This window comes from Pelodiscus sinensis, chromosome 3 (genome assembly GCF_049634645.1).
Source record: "Pelodiscus sinensis isolate JC-2024 chromosome 3, ASM4963464v1, whole genome shotgun sequence".
Classification (NCBI taxonomy): Eukaryota; Metazoa; Chordata; order Testudines; family Trionychidae; genus Pelodiscus; species Pelodiscus sinensis.
Genome location: NC_134713.1, coordinates 106,653,437 through 106,674,706, shown reverse-complemented (window position 1 = coordinate 106,674,706; position 21,270 = coordinate 106,653,437). Strand labels below are relative to the sequence as shown.

The 21,270-nt window shown below is 40.5% G+C and overlaps 1 protein-coding gene across 4 annotated transcripts in view; it reads right to left on the bottom strand.

Moving 5' to 3' along the window:
• Positions 1-2,259: 2,259 nt before the first annotated feature.
• LOC106731438 (protein phosphatase 1 regulatory subunit 14C) overlaps positions 2,260-21,270 on the bottom strand; it is a 73,237-nt gene continuing 54,226 nt past the window's right edge. For 2 of the 4 annotated variants that reach the window (XM_075924427.1, XM_075924428.1), the window contains 3 exons: positions 15,422-15,505; positions 13,852-13,884; positions 3,110-3,997 (listed from right to left, as the gene is read on the bottom strand). In XM_075924427.1, coding sequence (XP_075780542.1) covers positions 3,923-3,997; positions 13,852-13,884; positions 15,422-15,505 — 192 coding nt within the window. In that variant the 3' untranslated portion in view covers positions 3,110-3,922. Of the gene's footprint in view, positions 2,787-3,109; positions 3,998-13,851; positions 13,885-15,421; positions 15,506-21,270 lie in introns of those variants that run through there. The other 2 variants (XR_012902722.1, XR_012902721.1) reach the window with 2 other exon arrangements.

Sequence of the window (21,270 nt, the reverse complement as noted above, 5' to 3'; positions counted from 1 at the left end):
TCTCTTCTCTCATACCACTGAGCCAAGAGTAACTCCCTTAAAAGTCAAAGAGAAGAATCAGACCATGTAGTTGCCCAGGCATGTTACACCAGCTGGAAAGAAAGGCTATTTAGAACTCATTTCTGCTTACCAAACACTTAAGAGTGAAGGATTTTCAGCATTTTAGCTGGAGGTATGGAAGCCTTTCCTAGCATTTGTCCTTCCCTAGATACACAATGGGCAAAAACAAAATAGCAGACATTATCCTTGATTTTAGACATAAGTCCTACGGGCATGATTTATCTGTTCCAAACAATTCCTCAAAGGATAGTATTATTTCCAGCAATATCTGCTGTGTGCAATTCAAGAGAGCACAAAGGATGCAATTAATGATGAAGAGAGCAATTACCCCTTTCTGGTTAATTACCATTTTGCAGCATTGTATATAATTTTAGGCAAATTTTAATAAAGTGGCAATTTATTGTTTGTGAAGAACAAAGAGCAGCAGTGTAATTATCAATATATTTGTGATTTGGTGTAGTTTTAGTTGTACTATACTTCATTTTCCCAAGATTAGAAAGTTTGCCATAATTAAAAGTATTTATGGTACAGAGTCTCAGAATTCAAACAAATTCTAAATATTACCCTCTCAGAGTGTACAGATCTAAGTTGTTGCTACCCCTGAGCCAGCTGCAGTGTTCAGAGAGCAAAGTTCTGTGGTGTTTAGACCTAGGGAGTTGTTTTAGGCCCATCTCCATTATACCCATAAGGAGAAACAGGTATCTGAAGTTAGGAGGTAATAGGGGAATAATATTCATGTAAGCCGATATTGTTCCGGTAAACAAAAAACCAAAAAACCACACACAAATTTCCATGCTAGTAATGAGTGTCTCAAACTGGAGTCTCTCTCCATGTCAATACTTCACTGAATTATTACAGTGGAGATTATGAAAAGGTCTTTGTGTGCACATGGCAGTATATTTTCTAGAAGAAAGCATATGAAAGTCCCAGAATTATCTTATGTCATGTGTTCTCTAATGACTAGAATCTAGAAAGGACAATTTTAATTTTGTACCAAACTCAGAATTTGATTTCAATCTGCAGACACACTTGACATTTAATATGCAAACATCTGAGGCTAGGTTGTAAGTTAAGAAAGGCTCCAATAGACTCCTTTCTTTAAAATGTGATGCGGTTCAAGATAGTCTAATGAGTCAGTCTGCAGAATAGTATCCTGTACAAGGAGCACATGCCAAGAATACACTCCACATTAGAACACTGCAGTTAGTCTTAAGAAACCTGCAAAAGTCTGAGAAATATTTCTTTCTTTTGCTTCTTTATAATTCAACACCACCTGGAAAGGTTGTACCCAATATTTATTGTATCAACATAGAAAGAAAAGGGTAAAATACTAGCTCCATTAAAGTCAATGGCAAAACTCCCAATGACTTCAGTGGGTCCAGGATTTCACTTGAAGTCTCAACATCCATATTTCTGCTGAGGGCAAGTCTACAATACAGACCTAAAATGGTACAACTACATCCCACAAGAGTGGGAAAAATCCACACCCTTGAGTGACGTAGTCACACCAACCTAACCCCTTGTGTAGATAGTGCTAATCAATGTGAGAGCTTCTCACACTGACATAAGGAAGCTGTATTAACTAAGCTGACTGAAGAGGCTCTCCCACTAGCATAGTAGCATCTTCAGTAAAGCACTACAGCACTGAAGCAGCTGCAGCAGTGCCACTATTCATAAATATGATCCCCAAGAGACTTTAGGAAGACAGAGCTGGATCAACACCTCAAGAAGGACATGACTTAAAATTATTTTCTCTTCTTTCAGGAGCTACATAATGTCCTGAGCATGCTGGGATAAAGAGGTCCTCTTGGTGATACATTCAATACCTCCACTCCCCAGCTGATGACTGAAGTTTTCCACTCCAGTTCTCTCCAGGTCATTTAAAGCACACCAGGGAAAGTTTCATATTCCTAATATTCTAGGGGAAGGGATAGCAGGGAAATCTTTTCAGAAAGCAGACTCAGGTTCTATTCATTATAGAGCAGCAAAGAAACCAACAAAAGAAAATACCTCCTTTTCAGATGACTTAAAAGAAAGAATTCTTCAGGTAACAATTTCTTCATAGAAACATTTCCCGCCCCCAACAGCTTAAGCTAGACTGACATATACAGACCAATTCATTCCTTCTGTCTATATATCCATATAACGACCATTGGATATATTCACTAGTCTCTTTGTGAAGTGTAGATGTAACAAGAGTCACAAGTTGTTCCATTTATTTGAGTACTGGTAAATAAAATCATTGATCAACGTTACAAAATTAAATACATTTTAAAAAGCTTGCCAGAATACATAAAATTCACAAACATGTATTTCTTATTTTTAAAAATAAAACATTCAGAGCACCTTTGATATAAAATGCCTGACTAAAATCATCTATTGGCATTTGGTAGCTTATGGAACACATGGAAAATATCTTTTAATGGAGAAATGTCAGGGATCCACTGAAAGTATTCCATTCTTCCTTTCAGAAGAAAGGAGGACCCATAGCTAACAGATCCCCCCCAAGTTGTGGGGACAGAGATCTAAACACTTGCTATACCACTCTTTACTGAGAGGGAGATCTGCATTAAAACTTACAATGCAAAACAGTGCTTTTAGCTTGTTTTGGTAGCACTTCTTTCCCCCACAATGTGAAATGTTTTTAGATGGGGATTGCCATTTCTCTAGGCATCATGTCAGACTCTTATACAGTAGATTAATACAACTCTAAGGATATGTCTACACTACCACCCTAGTTCGAACTAGGGTGGTTAATGTAGTCATACGAACTTGCAAATGAAGCCCAGGATTTGAATTTCCCGGGCTTCATTTGCATGTTGCCGGGCGCCGCCATTTTTAAATGTCCGCTAGTGCGGACTCCATGCCCGCGGCTACACACGGCACAAACTAGATAGTTCGGAATAGGAAGCGTAATCCGAACTATCTAGTTTGTGCCACGTGTAGCCGCGGGCATGGAGTCCGCACTAGCAGACATTTAAAAATGGCGGCGCCCGGCAACATGCAAATGAAGCCCGGGAAATTCAAATCCTGGGCTTCATTTGCAAGTTCGTATGACTACTTTAACTACCCTAGTTTGAACTAGGGTGGTAGTGTAGACATACCCTAACACACCATGAGGTGAAGAGGAAATGATCTGGCAAAGCATCAAAGTCAATAAAACAATTAGAAGTCTACAAATTAAGCCCTTAAGAAAATCCCCAGTTTTCATATGTTGCTTTTTCAATGAAGTATGCTGACATCTTTCACCTCAGTGCTTTAAGATGGATTTAGAAAATGGCAACACTCATTTTGGTAACCTAAATTGTTGCCCTCTGGTAACATGTTTGCAGCAGTCACCATTTAAGTAGTTTACTGTAACAAGTTCCCTTCCGGCCACATGAACAGCATTCACACCCCCACTTTACAACTTATATACATACAAGCACAAGAATCTTGACACCCATGAGTTAAATGTACAACCAACTTAAAATGTCATCCTACTAATTGCTAGGGGAAAATTAAAAGGCATCTCTTCTAGCTTTGCAACTTTACATAGTCTTCTGATTCACCATGTGGGACTGCTGCCCTTCACTGCTATGGCATGGTCACTAATGCTTGGATTCTTCATCCGGGTCAATGATCCTCGAGCAGGGTAGTTGAGCAGCATCCAAAAATGCTGATATCTTTGATAAAAAAATTGACACTTAAAAAACCCCTTAAAATCACATGACATAGGACTCCCTTGAGTAAACGTCAAAACTGAATCAAACCAAAAAAAAAAAAAAAAAAAAAAAAAAGTTGCTAGGAAAGACAACTATTTTAATAAAAGGTCTTGTTGTCAAAATCCCATTTCCCTTGCGAGGTGTCATGGAGAGTGCTACTATATACTCTTCTTTTGAGGGGGGCTTAGCTTCCTCATCCCTCTTATCCGAGTTAGCAGTTCTCTGATAAACTCCTAGGAAAAAAAAGGATTAGAAATAATCAATATTTTGCATAATCAAGACATCATAGTTTGGGTTTGTATTTTTTTTTTTCAAAGGACGGACACTACAGCAAACTATACAGGCTTACCCTGGAGATTGTTTACTGATAAAGGTGGAATTTATATGAAGTCTTGGAATATTTAAGGCTACGTTACACACCCTCATCATGAAGTGGAAAGGAAATAAACTCATTCCCTCCATGTGCCTTATAATTCAGTTGCTGTCCATCTACCACCCTCTTACACAAGTCAATTGGCAAGTTACCCACTGGTCAGCTTTCTTCAAAAACTGAAAGAGGCATCTCAGATCAAATGTTATATTTCAATCACACGTTTTACCTTTGATCACATACATAATTATGTTTTAAAAAGAGAGACTAAGTAAAAAGATGTTTTCACCTGTAGTTTCCGCAAACACAAGAGGCAATTTTTGGTAACCTGCCCTCAACGTTTTTTTTTTTAATCTTCAGGCAAAATCAAACTTGGAAATTTCAGTCCAAGGAGGACAGTTTCAGAAAACTATGATCTTGAAAAATATGAAGTTATTTTGAAAACCTTTACTACAGTGGCTGCTACAGAGAAACTACTGACACTCCATATCGACAGTGGAAAAGCTTGCCAAAAATGTTCACTATTGCTATTAATGTTAGCCTCACTTTTGCCAAACAAGCAATCATACTATAGTTCCCTCTAGTCAGCACACAATATTCTACTGCAGTAGAAGGAAGTGAAGCTTTTTCTATGCCCATTGAGAGGAGACTTGATTGGAGGAAGCAAACTTTAAAACCTGGAATAGATTTCTGCCTCAGCTGTCCCAAATGAAAAAAAATCATGCATCAATGTCTCAAGCACTGGATTAGGATAGTTTTAGCAGGAGAGGAAAATTTTCCCCCCTTTCTGTCTTATTTGATGAGACTCCCATTCCCTTTCTAAATGCTGGACCTTCCCTATCTGCTCCTATAAAAGGCTGCAGGTACTTCACCTCCTTTTCCCCCCTGAAGCAGCAGCTGCTCAACATCCAGCTCAGAACTTGGTTGACTAATGTCAGTGGGACACAAACAAGCTGATTAGCAAGGTGTGTACGTACAGTGAATGTATAGGGAACTGCTCAGCTACACTACTCATATTGGCATGCTCATATTTTCCTATTTGAAATGTGGTCATGGAATTCCACTGAGATCCTCTCTCATCCCTCTTCCTAAAGGAGCTGTTCAATAGTTTCCTCCTTTTGATATAAAATTCAACTATGAGCAGCTTACCTTCAGATGAAACCTTTGTATAGAATGAAAGCAAATGGACCCATGGGAGATTATAAGCAAGCAGCAGGGGGGAAAAAAGCACTCTTTAGAATTCGGAGAGGGCTTCCCCCTCCTCCTTTCAAGTAGTACCACAACCCTTCTACACCTCACACAAAGCAAGAGGCTTTCGTTTTACACTGGAAATTTTAGCTAGTTGCCGATTAATACTCTCCATAGAACATCTAAAGAATCTGATCTGGCTGGCAGTTGAAGAAATCCCCACTGAGATCTGAGCTAAGTGAAGGATGTTGATCAGGAAAGGAGACAAACCACACAAATTACCATTGATTTAAAGAAATAAATGAAGTTTTTGAGTAGAAATTATTTTCCTCTTGGGAGCAGTTTTAATTGTGAGAAGGAATTCTAAAATATAAACTTATAACTATTAAAAATAGCTACAATGCATTTGTAGGTTGCAGACCCTTCACACCATGCAGTAGTTAATACAAAATACAGGCATGCAGTGAAGCAAGCTCATAATCACAATGCTTCTGGGCCATTATTCTGCACCTGATGTCTGACAAACTCAGATGCTAATACACAGCTGTGCCTTTCTGCTGACATATTTACTGCTCTTTGCTTTGAAAGAATGCAAAGAGAAAGGAAGGAGGGTCTCACAAGGTGACAGATTTGTTTTCCTTGGCTGATTGGGAGATGGGAAGATGCTTCATAATGGTTATTTATGCATTCATTTTATAATTCACAAATTAGCTAACAATATTTCTGACACCGCAACAGGCCTTTGCTTTCTTTAAATGCTACACATATAGAATTTAAAATGATTGTTTGGACCTTTTATTCTTGACCGGATGCATAAGGCAGCAGTTATTAAGTAAGTGTGTGTGGGGCGGGGGGTGCGTTGTTTCCCCGCCCATACACAACTTCATAAACAAATTTATTACTATTTATTAATACATTAAATATTCTCTCTCTCTTCCCTGTTCTCGAAATGCTTGATTATTGATAATGGAGATCTGGTAGGTTTGACAGTCACCATGCAAATGCAAATTGATTGTTTTACAGAACCTGAATTTAAAAAAAACCAAAACCACATATCCTACTCAGATTTTGTTAACATCTATTTAATTCAGATGCCTGAGAAATGGTTAGGAACAGTAGTTCTGTAAAGGATTCAAAGGGCTAAGACAGTTAGCTGCTTGATATCTCCAAAGAGTCCCTGAAGCAAAATTTGTCACTCCTCTTATTTTTAAAGAAAAAACAGCCACACCGAGTAAGGCCCTTATTGTCAAAGCAGGAGAAAAAAAAAAAAAGCACAAACCCAGTTTAATTCTTTTGCAAGTCACCTGGAAACACAATGTGTTACAACTGTGGAGATCCCTGTTAATATTAAATATACCACTGGTGATTCTAAAAGACATGCATTTCCAATTTAAAAAATTGCATATGAGACACAAGATAACTAAATGTATAGTTCATTTGAATTAATATATATATTGTCCTTCAGGCATTCTCCCCCGGCAACAATTTTCCTAGAATCAAAAGGCAGGCAGAGCAGATAAAACAGAATTAAAAAACCCCATGAAATGCTAATTCAGCAAGAAGGAAAATGATTTCACCTTTTCCTTTTGGAAGCATGATTCATTGCTTTAATGAGATTAACCGACCACAATGAATTCCAGATTTTCTGTTTAAGTTATTGCAATTAATTCAAGAGTAACTGGGTACCATCCCTACAGATGTTTCTCCTCACATACAAGATACCTGCGATACAAGTTCATCTCATCTTAGAAGTACCTGGAATCAGAGGTAACTGGTGAAGGGTGACACAGAAAGCCACTGGCCATATGGCCTCCTGCCCCCCGGCTCAGGAAAGGGCCCCCTTCTATTCCACCCTTCCTCTGCCTCCACTCTGCCTTTTTCCCACAACAAATGTAGCCTGGAACACTAGTGGGGCTGGAGGTCTGGCACAGGCAGCAGGGTCTGACCCCCTGTACCCACTGGCAATGGAAGTGGAGCAACGCAGCTCCAGCTTGCTCTGATCCCCCGGCTAGGTCACTCCTCTTCCCGCTAGAGAGTGTGGAGGTGAGCCAGCTGCTACCCTCCCCCTGAGCGACATAAATGGGAGGAGGCAGGCCTCTGCTGTGGACACCAAGTCTCTTCCCCCCCAACTACCCCACTAGACCCCTTGGACATCTAGGGACTCTGGCCCCCATCAGCTGCTGGCCAGCCTTTGCCCCTCCCACCTATGGTGTTTGAGGCATGTGTCCCCTCATGCTTCCCCCATAAGTCACCCCTGCTTGGAATCCTAAGACAGAAGCATTTTCAGTCTGGTTTACTAGACAAGCCAAAAGGGCAATATTCAGTTCACAAAGTAACCTTTCCTTCTACAGGCTCAGGGTATGTCTAGACTACGTTTTTCTTTCGAAAGGAGATATGCAAATTAGCCCCAAATTTGCATATCTTCTGATCGCTTTTTCGGACAGTGAAAGCAGTTTACACACGGTACTTTCGGGAAAAAACCCTTTTTTCGAAAGAACCTTCTTCCTCAAAAATTGAGGTTTACAAGTTCTTTCAAAAAAAGGAATTTTTCCTGAAAGAACTGCATCTAAACTGCTTTCACTGTCAAAAAAACCGCTTTCAAAAAAGCATTTGGAAGATATGCAGATTCCATGCTAATTTGCATATCTCCTTTCAAAAGAAAAGGATAGTCTAAACATACTCTCAGCTCCTCCACAACCAAGTCAAACTCCTGAGGGATCAACACTGGCCATTGGCTAAGGACAGCTCTTCAGAGGGACACTGATCAGCTGGAGCAATACAGGTACACTGAGCTATAGCCTTGTTGGGCCTAGGACATTAGAGAAATTGGTCCAATAAAAGATATTACCTTCCCCATCTTGTGTCAATAAAAGAAGACTGTCACACAGATGAGTGGAAGAGAAATACAAGGCCTTAGTTGCCAGCAGTGTACTAAAGAAAATGCAGGTTGTGTTCTCTCTTGGTGACAGTATTTGACTGGCTGAAAAATTCCAATAATTCTCCAAGCTTACAGTGAAAAGATTTTTTTTTTTAATGTTTATATTCGGTGCTTTTGGTTTTCCCTGCTTTTCTTCTTTTTCTTAAACAGTGAAAAATGAAGGGTAAAAGGAAGAGAAAATCAAGTTTTCTAATATTTGGTCAAAGGAACTCTATCATTGTGCTAGTCACTGTGAAAGCCCCACCAGTGCAAGCACTAATGCCAACTAACCACAGACTCTTCAGACTTTCTCTGAGCCCACCTTTTGACTGGTATTCTCACTGTCGCTACTAAAGAAAGAGATTCCAAAAAGTTCGAGTCCTCAATTTCTTCTTCTAGATACCTTGATAAAAACCGCATTCTTTTCAGCTCCACAACGGTTCTTTAATCATCTTCAATGGATTAGAACTTCACTTGTTTGCCAGGGTCATCCTTTTTGCAGGTAGCAATACCCAAAGACTTTTTAATGGTACTGATCTCTGTAACGCAAGTGTTACAGACATTATCACCTCAAACACCCTTCAGTATAAACACCCCCTCATTTCACGAACAGGGAACAGAAGAGGAGATATTGACATGCCCCAAGTCTGTCTTGATCAGGGTTTCCCCACTGTCTGGACCCAAATATGGGTTGCCAGGCGTCTTCCCAGGTGGCTCTTAAGCAGCCATTCACACATTTTTTGAATTGCCCTGGGTCACCAAGTCTTCCTGAATTGGCAAAATGGGTCTCCATCTGGAAAAGGTTGGGAATCCCTGGTCTTGATCTTTGTACTCCAAGGACAGTACATAAAGGTCATTCTTCTTCTACAGGCTACAGCAATGGTTTGCAAACTACAAGTCACAACCCAGTACTGGGCTGTGGAATGTCAGTCACTGGGTCTCATTGCTGCAGGGTGATCAGGTGACCAGTGGGGATGCTGCCCTAGCACCACTGCGCTGAGCCCCAGAAGCTCTAGATGGCGAGGTGGAGGGGAAGGAGAGCGCGCACAGGGCTCTGTGTACAGCCCGTCCCCCAAACACTAACTCAGCACTCCCATTGGCTGGCACACTGCTTCTGACTGCTCAAGGTAAGCCTCTCATACTCCAACCCTGGCCTCCTCTCCAAAGCCAGAGCTTCCTCCTAAACCCCAAAGCTCTCATCCTCAGTCCCACCCCAGAGCTACACACTAGCCTAATTATGTTGGGTCAGGGGCATCAATAATTTTCTTCAGCTGGGTCATGAGAAAAAAAAGTTTGAAGACCGCTGGGCTAGAGTATGAGGCTGATATTCTATTCTGAGAATGGCTAACTGTACTGAGCACAGAAGCTCAAGTTCTTGCACAATACAGAATTAAAAAATTCTCTAGAATGAAAATTATTATTAAGTGATTCTCATGGATAAAGAAAAATATAGGCCCAATATATACTCCCCACTCCTTCATGACGTATTTATTTTGCAGATGAGACATAAAATGCCCTCTAAGTTTCTCCACCCACCTAAAAGAGAGATCCCGTAGTCTTCCAAAATATTAATTCACCCCAAAACTTGCTCTTCAGTCTCAGAAGGATCCCCCATTTCTGAAGGGGAAAAATGGAAGAGAAATGCTTCTTGAAGCACCCACTCTTAGGTGGTAGAAAGACTTCAGCAACACAATTCAAAGCTATGCCCAGTTTTGAGAAATTCAGTTTGTATGCCATACTTTGTAGTTTTTCTTTGCACTTATACTCTCTTCCCAAGCTTGGGTTTTCTAGAGGTACCTCAGTTTCTCTTCAGCAAGTGTGACCTTATCACATTAAGGAAGCAAGCCTTTATTTATCATACTTTAAGAGCTAACACTAGCTTGAAAAGCGTGCCTCTTGGCCAAAGCTTTTTAGAAACACACAGTAGTTGGCATCATGTGCCCAGAAGATATTTTTAGTTGCTGGCAAACACATATCAGTCACATTACACATTTCTCTTAAGATGTTACAATGAATACATTTAAACAGGTTTTAGACAGTAGGTCTTATTTTACATGCAAGCCAGACTATAATTTATAACATCACTTAATCAAAATGATTCAAGGATACTGAATGACTGATATGATATGTCTTTGAATATTTAAGTATATAAAGTTATGAAATGATAATTTCCTGCAATATGCTAGCTTTAAACATAGTTCAGGTGAAAGTAGCAGAAGTTGCTGTCTTATACAACTTAAGCTTTCAGAATAACTGAGCGCATTCAGGAATCTATCCGTATTTCACAGGGCGAACCACCCTTGTCCAGCACCCTCGGGACCTGAGTGATCCCAAACCATGGAGTTTGTCAGACAAGGCTCCCTACTTACCTGTAGACTCTGCTTCTGGTTGGGGCTGCACTCCCTGCTGCATTCAGTCCCCCACTGCGCCAGCCCCAGAAAGAGGCTGGCCCGGCAGCTTCTAGCCCCAGCCAGTGCCATGTCCCCCACAGCATTGGCCAGGCTACGTGCCCAGCTGCGGGCCTGCCGCCTTCAGCCCTTGGCCCTGCTGCCTCCAGCCCCAGCTGGCACTGTGCTCTCCACTGCCACCATTGACCGGGGCTGTGCCCCCCCCAATCACACCAGCACCAATTGAGGCTGTTTCCTACTGTGCCAGCCCTGGCTGGGGCTGTGCTCCTTGCCCTCATCTCTGTCCAGGGCTGTGTTCCCCAGTGCACCAAGCCCACTGGGACTGCGCTTCCCAGGCTGTGCTTCAGAACATGGCCAGCAGGGCTCTCTGGTCCAGCAATATCTATGGTCTAGTTGCCAGATTAGAGAGTTCTGGATTTTAAAGGTTCAACCTGTTCTTTGAAGGAGGAAAAACACTCCTCATAAATTAGTGCCTGTTACTATTTCAGATAATTTATTGTAGAGATTAAAAGAGAAAAACCTTAAAACCAGTCACCTGCTGAGTGACCTAAATAATTCTGTTTCTTCTGATGGAAAAAAACTACTGAGTATAAACACACAGAAGTAACTCCTGAAACTTTGTTTAACCTTCAGCCTCCTAACAGGAGTTAAGGCAACTAAGCAGAACTGACATCTTATCACACATATAAGGTAGCTGCAAGTCACTGAATTTTGATTAGCTTTCTTTTCATGTGCTTATAAAATTGCAGATTTCACACCACATTAAGGCTTTCTAGTTGGAACTCAGGATCACAAACATTTTTCAAGTCATAGATATTGAAATGTTACCTCCTTGCCAGAAATAGAACTTATCATGATTGAATTACAGCTCCCTAAAAGGAGAAAAATGCCGCGCGCACACACACACACACACACACACACACACACACACACACACACACCCCTCTTGCTTTTACAGAAAGAGATCACATGCTAGTGTGATAAATGGCCAGATACGCAAACATGCACGCATACACACACATATATGTATGGTCATATGTATATACCGTAGACACACATTTATATATAAAATAAACAATATTATTTCTTCCATGTGCCAGGATTTCCCCCCCCCCCTTCTAAACCTCAAACCAGGCAGATTATCCCACTGGCAGAAGAAGAGACCATGCTCTCTGCAGTTAATTCTACTTCCATGCCAGTCCAAATGGCCACCAAGGGAATGATGGGAAACTCTTTAAAGAGCATTGTCTCCACTTCATTGGCAAGGACCAAGATATCAGAAACTAATCCCCTATGGTGGTGCCTTCAAATTTAGGCTCTGTACTTTCAGTTTAACTTTAGTGCACACACACAGATCTATGTACTACTCCATTTCAGCTGCCATACCAATTAACCCTGTATTTATTACTGTAAGGGCATTCCTTCATTCAGACAATATTTTCTAACATCATGCCAAACACCAAACATGACCTCAGTCTCAAGTTTCAAGTGTATATTTACAGAAATATATATAAAAAAATCTGTATTTATCAAGAAAAAACAAGACAGGATTTTGGTATAATGAACAGATTTAAGCCAAACAAGTTTAGCAGAAAGTAATTTTTAATTATTAGTTTGCCCTCTTGCCCTACACATCCTCCCACCAAAACCCATCCTTGCACATTTAGCTAGTTGGGAAAATGGGGGTAATCTTGCAAGATTAAAACAAAAGAGCCACATTCAGAGCCACTCTTGATCAGTCCATTTTAGCTATTAGCATCTTATTCTGCATCCTTCCTCTCTCCACCTTAGAGGCCAAGGGACAGCAGCAGTGTCAGGCTCCTGACACCATATCAGTCACCCATACCAAGAGCATGAAAAACAACAAGTTCAATGACCTTCACTGGAATACATTAACTGGGTCATCACGAACATAGCACCACTATTGTGAGACAACAGGAAGGTGACCTTTTGGCCTCATATCTCTGTAGGAATCCCTGGAATGTATCACATCTACCATTTCCATCACACTGAAGAATAAGCTATACAAGCATTAGTATCCAAGCCTGAGCTAAATTTCTACAGTCACAAAAGTCTTCAATGGCCACAGTTGCAATTGGTTGTAAACAGACTTCTCCAGTGTGAGATGAAGTAAAAAATTGAAGCAGAAATAGACTAAGAATTGTCTCTCCAACCATAACAGAAGTTTTGCCTGACAGATTGAATCAGTATTCTATGTTAAATAAAACAGCTCATTTCAGCACTGTTCTCCCTTGAAACAGAACCAGGCTACAGCGGTTCTGCTTAACTACAGCGGTTACCAAACCATGGAATTCATGCTGCCATGTATTCCCCAATCACATCTACAGTATCTTAGATGCTATTTGGCATTTGTTCAGAAAGTATGGATTTTATAATAGGGATCACTATTTAAATAAACTATTCAGTAACCTAAAAGCTTAGATCATGCACTTTAGCAGTTCACCTACTGCATAAGGTCAAAATATCTGTTAGATGACCAGCCTTACTCTTCCTAGTAAACATGCAATTGTGTATATTAAAAGTGGTATATGTGCAGATGAGTATTTTCTATTAAACTTCCATCCAAATATCCACTTAAAAGTCTGGTGGCTTAATCATTCTACTGTATTGTACATATATCCATTTATAAGGTAGTTGGACACATGCAGCTCAAACGTACGTCTGTAAAGTAAGATCCAAGTCTCTCCTCAAAGATAAGCTAAAAAAAGAAGAGAGTCTCATGATCTTAAAGAGACCAAATAATACATTTAATGGGTTGAAACAATTTCATGCAAATACAGTCCTTTATTCAATTTGATTTTTATCATTTCAGATAAAATAATTTCATTTGTTCATTTCTTCACATCTGAGCTTTGCATCTTGATTTAAGTATTATTGAAGGCAAGGAAAACATTAAAAAGGACAAGTAACACTATATTAACAGTTTGCAGGTTTTATTTGCATCAGAAATCTAAACCCTAATATTTAACTAGGAATAATCAGCTTCCTTTCAATGTTGCTCCTGCTAAGTCAACTAACAGACTACAGCATTCCAAGAGAGGCTATCACACCTGAAATCTTCCTACCCCTTGACTTCAAGTAAGCATTCCCATATTTTTACCTAATGATCTATTTTAGCTGGAGTACAACAAAACTGGTTTTGAACAGGGGAAAAAATGGTATTCAAGTAAAGAGATTTTTTACCTCTGTTGGTTTGTAGCAATCTACAAGAGCTTCCTAGAAGTAAAACACGAAAGAATTGTCAGTTTCTGTATGAAGTCATGTCAGTTTTCAAAAGTGAGAGCAAATCTATAGTCTGACACTATCATATTTTCATAGTTTTTCCCCCATATATCAAGCTAGACCTGTTAGCTTTCATATAGTTTACAGTGGGCAGAAATGCAATCTTCACATTCAACAACAACTACAGGCTGAACCCTTCTAGTCCGGCATATTTCAGTTAGCCAGATGTCACTTAGCATGGGTGTTGCCAAGTTTCCCTGCAGTACCAAAAAGTTTGTTTATAGCTGCCAGTGCTGGCTCTTAGTGTTCTATGCTGTTATTTAGCTCCGACTTATCCCTACATGTCTTTTAAGAGCTCAATAAGCAATGGAAGTGTTAGTAATTCTGCTAGACAATATTGACTTCCGGTGGTTCAGCAAATTCTCCGGTATGGCAGTGGTCAGGTACGAGGGATGCTGGACTAGAGAGGTTCAACCAGTACATCCAAAGTGTTGTGGCATGGATAAAGTATCTACAGCGGAAAGCAACTAATGCCACTGGAGGTAGAGGGGAGTAGTAGCAGCTTCCTTAAAAAAAAAAAATCTCAATTTATACATCGCCAAGGAGATGGGAGAGAGGAGTATAAGTTAATTTCATACAAACAGTCTGCCACACTCCAAGATTCAAATAACTTTTTATTGGGACACTAGGGCATTACTAAGTGGGTTCTTAACATGTGATTTGGGAGGAAAGGTTGCATATTAGATCTTATTTCATTTCCCCCTCATAACTATTACTCATTATGTGGAAAGGTAAGTCCTACATTGGCTCTAAATGTTTTTCCAGACACACAGTTATTCTTCCTCTCTCCACACTCTACCTTCCCAACTGTATTGCACTACATTTACCACCAACAAGATTACAAAATTAGGCAATTACATTAGGCTTCTTGTTCCAATTCACCTTACATAGTTTGTATTTTTCTGCTGTGGGGTTGACGATCATGATCTTCTCCTCACATTTTTAGATAAACTCCTGAATGGCTACCAATGACTTATGCTTTTACAACTCAAAAGCTAGCATCTATTTCAAAAGAAGTAGTTGTTATTTTTTCATGCTTAGGAAAAGATTAGTAATATAAATGAAGAGCAACAGGATCAGTACACATGCATTAATAGAAACAACTCCAAAACAGTCCTGCCCACAAGATGCACTAGTTTTCTGAGATTCTTCATACTGTATAATGCTAAAGACACTTGGAGAAAAGTAGGGCTCTCCTACTTCTCAGAAAAAGTATCCCTCACACTGAACTGTCCCTTGTATTACTACTATTGTTAGCCTCATTTAAGGAGTTGCCTCAAAATACTAGGGAATACTGTTTACATTCAGACAGTAGTCATGACAGGTTACATTCAGTTCCCTTATCGCAAACGCACAAAATACTCATTTTAGGGCTACCACCAGCAGGGCAGTCATTCAGCATTAAGATATAGTAAGCCTGATACATGTTACATCAGCCATGTTCAAGTTTACTTTAGGAAAAATATTTTACCTGTAATTTGATAGCTCTCTCCTCTTCATTAGCTGCATCAAGAAGGTCATCTATGTCAATTTCTACATCTGGCATCTCTTCTTCCTGCAAAGGGAAAAGTCAGGTTTAATGCATTTAGTTGTCCTTCAGCTCAAAAGCTGAGCTGGCAGTCTAGCAATAACACATGCATTATCATCTGCAGGGCCGGATCAGAGGAGAAAGAAATAACTTAGACACCAGCTTGGTTCTTCATCCTTAGGCCAAGGGAAGTCACAAACAGAATGCTTAGGCCTTGGTAATACACAAAGGAAAATTTCTCTTAAGCAACTCTCCAGAAATGTCAAAAGCGCTGTTAACTAATTTCAAGACTTGCTGCACACAGCCCTCCTCAGAGTGGAGCAGATGGAGTGTTAGGTGTGGGAAAAGTCAGACACACAAGGAAGAGAATTGCTTTGAAAATTATGTTCCAAATTGGCCCTTCAGCTGTTCCTATCCAGTTGCAGTTATGGAAAGTCATGCTCATTCATTGTTAGCACGAAGTGACAGCCCAGTCTCCAGCAGAAGAGTTCATAATTCCTGAGCCCACAATGAAGAAATTAGAAATTTCATTCCATCTTTCCCTGTAAGATGTTTATGTTTTACTGATATCTCAGTTTTTGCACCACTACTGAAGCAGATAGCTATTACATATGAGATAATGCCATTCAGAAATTGGATCTTTCTACCCACTCACTTTAGGAAACAGGAGCAGCAATATATACACATTTTGAAGCACCACATGCTTATTCAGTCTTTTCAATAGAAAGACTTTTGCTAAATTTAGATATCCCTGCTTACTGTATTTAAACTATGGTAAAAAAAACCACACACCTATTCGGCTTTTTGTCTGACCATATAAAAGGTCAGAGTTGTTCCTCTGTACTTAACAAATATCCCAACATTAGCAGTTCAAAGTTCATTTTATTTATACCAGACTAGCTAGCCAGATGACAGAATCCACTCGCAAACACAACACCAACTACAAAAGAGATTTAAGTTTCCCTTTAAACTAAGATTTCATTTGCTTATTTCTTGGGAGATGTGGATGAACTTTTCTTTTTTCTTTTTAAAAGGAAGCAGAAATGGCACAAACATTCTAACATAGAACTGCAGACTGTTAGATAATATATACCAGTCTGTGGAACACCAATCACTTTGCTCACCAGGAAATACACAGCTTTGAAATGGATACTTCAAGCAGCAGTGAGACATGGACATTCATTGAATAAAATCCAAAATTTTCAACTAGAAGTTGCATTATTTTAGGGGGAAAAAGTAAACACAAAATCCTCTCATCAACATCTTTCCCAAAACTAGGTAAAAATTAAGTGTAAGTGTGAAAAAGAATAACTTTGAAAATGTTGGGAAGACTAAAAAGCCATCTTTCAATTGAAGTCAGAATTCTGAAGTTAGACAATTCATTAGTCGTTACTTAAGGTGCTTAAATAGCTTAGCCCTATGTTAACTTGCAGATCGTCCATGTAAAAATCCAAATATATGATGGAGATCCTGCTCCTCAAATATTTTACATATGCAGTGTATTTTGACCACTGTTAATTCCAAAACAAGGATTATTTGGGTATCAAGGTGAAATTCAGAATTTGTTCAATAGTCTTAACATTTGTGTATATACACACACTACAACCTTATTTCATTAACATGTAGATATTCATCTAAAATCACCACTACAGAGCCATGTCTATAATCTCCCATAGCGAATCATACTGAATTCATTACTGTTTCATCCCTTGAAGGGTTGTTGTGACAGTGTCTTAATCCCTTAAATCAGTTATCTTGCCTGTTTTTCTGCTGGATGGCAAGAATGTACATAGCTCCAGTGATGGGTAAGCCTGCAGAAGGACAGAATTCCTGCCTTGAAAGGCTTACAGTGCAGTCTTCTCTATGACATTCATCCATAGACTCATGTTCACTTTTCATGGTCTCCCCTAAGAAAGAGCTTTTGCACTCCAAATCAACCACTGTACTAATATTTTGTATTAAATCAAAATCAATCCAGACAGTTTCAAATACTAAGCTACATGGACAGTTTATACAGGAAACCCAACATTTTTTTTTCTAAAACTTGCAAATGTAACATGTTAATTCATGGCAAGTCCCTACATAAGGCGGCAGAAAGCTGTGCTTCCTCCTAGTTTCCACATCCACCCCCAAGGATGATATAGATCCGTCCCATAGCACAAAGTCAGAAACACTTGTCCCATAGACAAAAGTTATTGATGAAGAGGTGGAAGTTAGGGTCAATCTGGTGACAGTGTGGCAAGCAGCCAGAAATTGTTCTCAAGTCTCAGCAACTGTACGTGGAGCATGAAGGAAGGGAAAAGATGTGGGATCATGAAGCAAGGGAAGAGAGGCAGGGTAAGCTACTGTTCAGGTGGTGGTGGGGAAGCAGTCTGGTTGGCAGCCATGAGAGCTGGTAAGTTGCTCTATTAGAACCGGGGGGAGGAAGAGAGAGGGAGGGTGGTATGGCACAGGACAGTTAAGTTCTTCTTGTACAGCTGGAGGACAAGGGTGGGGCAGGGCAGTAAGTCAGTGTGTACTGCAACAAGGGAAGGGAGAGGCAGGCAGCAGCTTAGACGTTGCTCTTGCAGCTGGGGGAGGAAGGTCAGCAGCAGGAGCTGAACAGAGGCTGTATTTCTGTGAGCTGGCTAAGCGCTGCCTGGATCTGCGTCCTGTCCAACCAGAGCACCAATAGACACACAGATAATAATAAATCTTGCTAGGAGATGGTGTCGGACCTTTGTCTGATGTTCTTTGCCTGATGTACTTTGCCATGGAATCTCTGTAAGAAAATTTCCCCCACCACTGTGGTACAACACTCTCCCACACTATTCTTCATATTGTGCAGCAGCAAACAAGGCGGCATAGAGTTTGGCTCCAGAAGGTGTGGGGCGAGGCACTCACTCCCACCCCTATTAGGAGGGAGTTATTCAAACTGTGGAAGTTATTCTATGATTAGGGTCTAAGACACTTTCCTATTTTGATCCCAAATCCTAAACTCTCACTCTTCCAAATTTCCCAGTCCCACATAAATTGTATATGGCCTATCCCATCATCGAGTTGTGACATCTGGGTTGGGGGAGGAGATATTTCAATTACCTTCTCAGAGGAAAAATTACCTTTACTATATTTATTTTAATGGGGATGAGGGGACAAATGGGAGCTAAGGGTTTGACAAAGACGTTCAATCAAGTTGTTACCGAGATAGATTATTTCTGTTGCAGAAGTGCCAGCAGGCCCTCGACCACTTCACGTTTCAGAGCCCTGAAACAGCAAGCCTTTTTAGGAAGGATAAAAATACGAGTGTGGCAATATATGTTACAAACACCTTATACGTTATAAACATTCCTTATTTTATAGTTATTAACGCAAAGCCTACAGGATGTTGAATGCATATGGATCAATGTGCTAACAAAATCTAGGAGGGGGCAATAGTGGGGGTCTGTGACAGACTCCCAAATCAATCTAGATAACAGAGTAAGTCACTCCCAGGCACCTATCTGAAATACATAAAAAAAAATGGTGGTGTTTTGAAGATTTCACTTTGGGAGATGTGTTGGAGGGTCTCATGCAGGCAGTATTATTAAGAGTTTCTAAAAATAAGGTAATTTTCTAGCAAGAGGTACTCTGCCCAATATGAGGCATCTCATTAAAACAGATAAAAATGAATTAATCACTAAATTGGAAGCTGGTGGTTGCCTACAGATCATGACCTGATTAACTTCAGTTTGGGGGAAACTTTCCAACCAGTAATATAAAGTGTTTTCAGAGGAATCATTTTCCAAAGATGAGGGAAATAAGAAGCAAAACTGTTTGGAAGGGAAAGTTTAAAACAGAAAAATGAATGGAAAAAAAAGGAAGTTTTCAGAAGAGTTGGTTATATAGTTTTAAAAAAGAGTCATAATTCCACAGGAAAAAATGGGAATTAGTTTGGCTAGAAGTCATCCAAGCTTAGTGGCAAACTAAAGATAATAATAACTAGAAGTTTAAAAAGTGACATTAACATAAGAATGAAGTAGATAGCAATTAATATAAATTAGAAGTTATCAAGTGTAGAAAATTGATAAGCAAGAATTTTCTAAAGAAATCATGTAACAATCTATGGCTGGTAGGTCTAAGGACAACAACAACAACATTTTAAGTACTTCAGAAACAAAATATTCTAGCAATGGTATAGGCATACAAGATGGTGTCAGCAAAATTGTTAATGATTCACAAAAATCAGAAGTATTCCCTGAACACTTCTATTCAGGAAGAAGTAAGGTGATGTGCTTACATCACATGAGGATAAATTATTTTCCAGTCCATTAGTAAATGGGGAGAACATTAAATATCTGTTAAGCACAAGCCTTTTGAAATCAGAAGACTCATACATGCTAACATCCCTATTCATAACATCCTCTTGCAAAGAATTTCACAGATTGATTGTGCATTTTGTGAAGAAATACTCCATAATGTAATTGAAATCATGTAACCATCAAATTTTAACTGTTACACAACTATTCGATAGTCCCTAGGGTGGGGCTGGCAGCCAGTGCACTACTAGTCCCACTCCTAGGGAGCACCCTGCCACCCTGTGCTGCTGCCACAGTATCAGAGGCAGTAGCATGGGGCAGCAGCAGGCCCTGTTGGACAGAAGCAGAACCGGCATCCAACGGAGCAGCCTCTGTCCCCCACAAACTTGGGCCCATCGCAGAGAGAGGCTGGTCCTCCATAGCCTCCCCTGCCTGCTGCCTCCGATAGAGGCAACAGCTAGGACTGCCAGATGGTTTCAGAAAAAAATACAGAACATCATCATCACATGCCACGAAAAAGTTTGTTGCGGGAGGGGAGGGGGGCGAGAAGGACCCCAGGAGTTAAGCCAAAAAACACTATTGCCCCTTTAAAAACCGTGTGGTGAAGCTTTTTGGCCCACCCGCCATCTTGCCTCCCTGCGCTGGGCCAGATAGCTCCCCTGCAGAACCCAGTAAGGACTGGAGTTGCCAGGCTGCCTCCATATTGAGCTGGACAGCCCGGGATTGTCTCCTGACCACGGGGGGGGGGGGGGGGGGAGGGAGGGAGATAAAAGGGGGGAAGAAAAAAAAACACAATAGAAAGTACCAGACATTTTAAGTGTTCGGTATTTTCTGAATTTTTTTTACAGGACAGGAGGCGAAAATATCGTACTGTCCGGTTCAATACCGGACACCTGACAACCCTAGCAACAGCGCAGGGGAAGAGGAGGAGCAGGCAGAGCCCGTGGTCAAGGAGAATTTGCTTTTTAAGCTGGCTTTCCCTAAGCACCGGCTACTGCCTGTCTCTCCCCCACTTCCCCCATTCCGGCTGCCTCTGTGGGAGACAACAAGGGGTGGCAGGCAGATCCACAGAGCCAGCACATATGGAGAACCAGTTTACAAGCTGGCTCCTCGCAAGTACCAATTGCCGCCTGACTCCCCTTTCCCCCCATGCTGCTGTCTCTCCATAAGAGGCAGCAGTGCATGGGTGAGGAGGGCAGGCAGCTCCACAGGATCCAGTGCTAGAAGCCAGTTCCTCATGGGTACTAGCCCCCTCCCCACCTTGCTGTCTCTGATACGGAGGAAGCAAAGCGAGGGGGATTGCATATAGTCGACAGGATTAACTGGTAAACCCAGGTTTATTCCACTGAGAACATTTCAGTTGAAGTTGCTCAACAGACTGAAATGGGAATAAGCAATTCCACTCTTCAAATTCTGGAAAAAGACTTTTTTATACTTTGTTGTTTGTAAGTACTGCCACATAAAGCATTAAAAGCAAATTAAGGCATGCAAATTTGACTTTTAAGACAGGAATGTTAG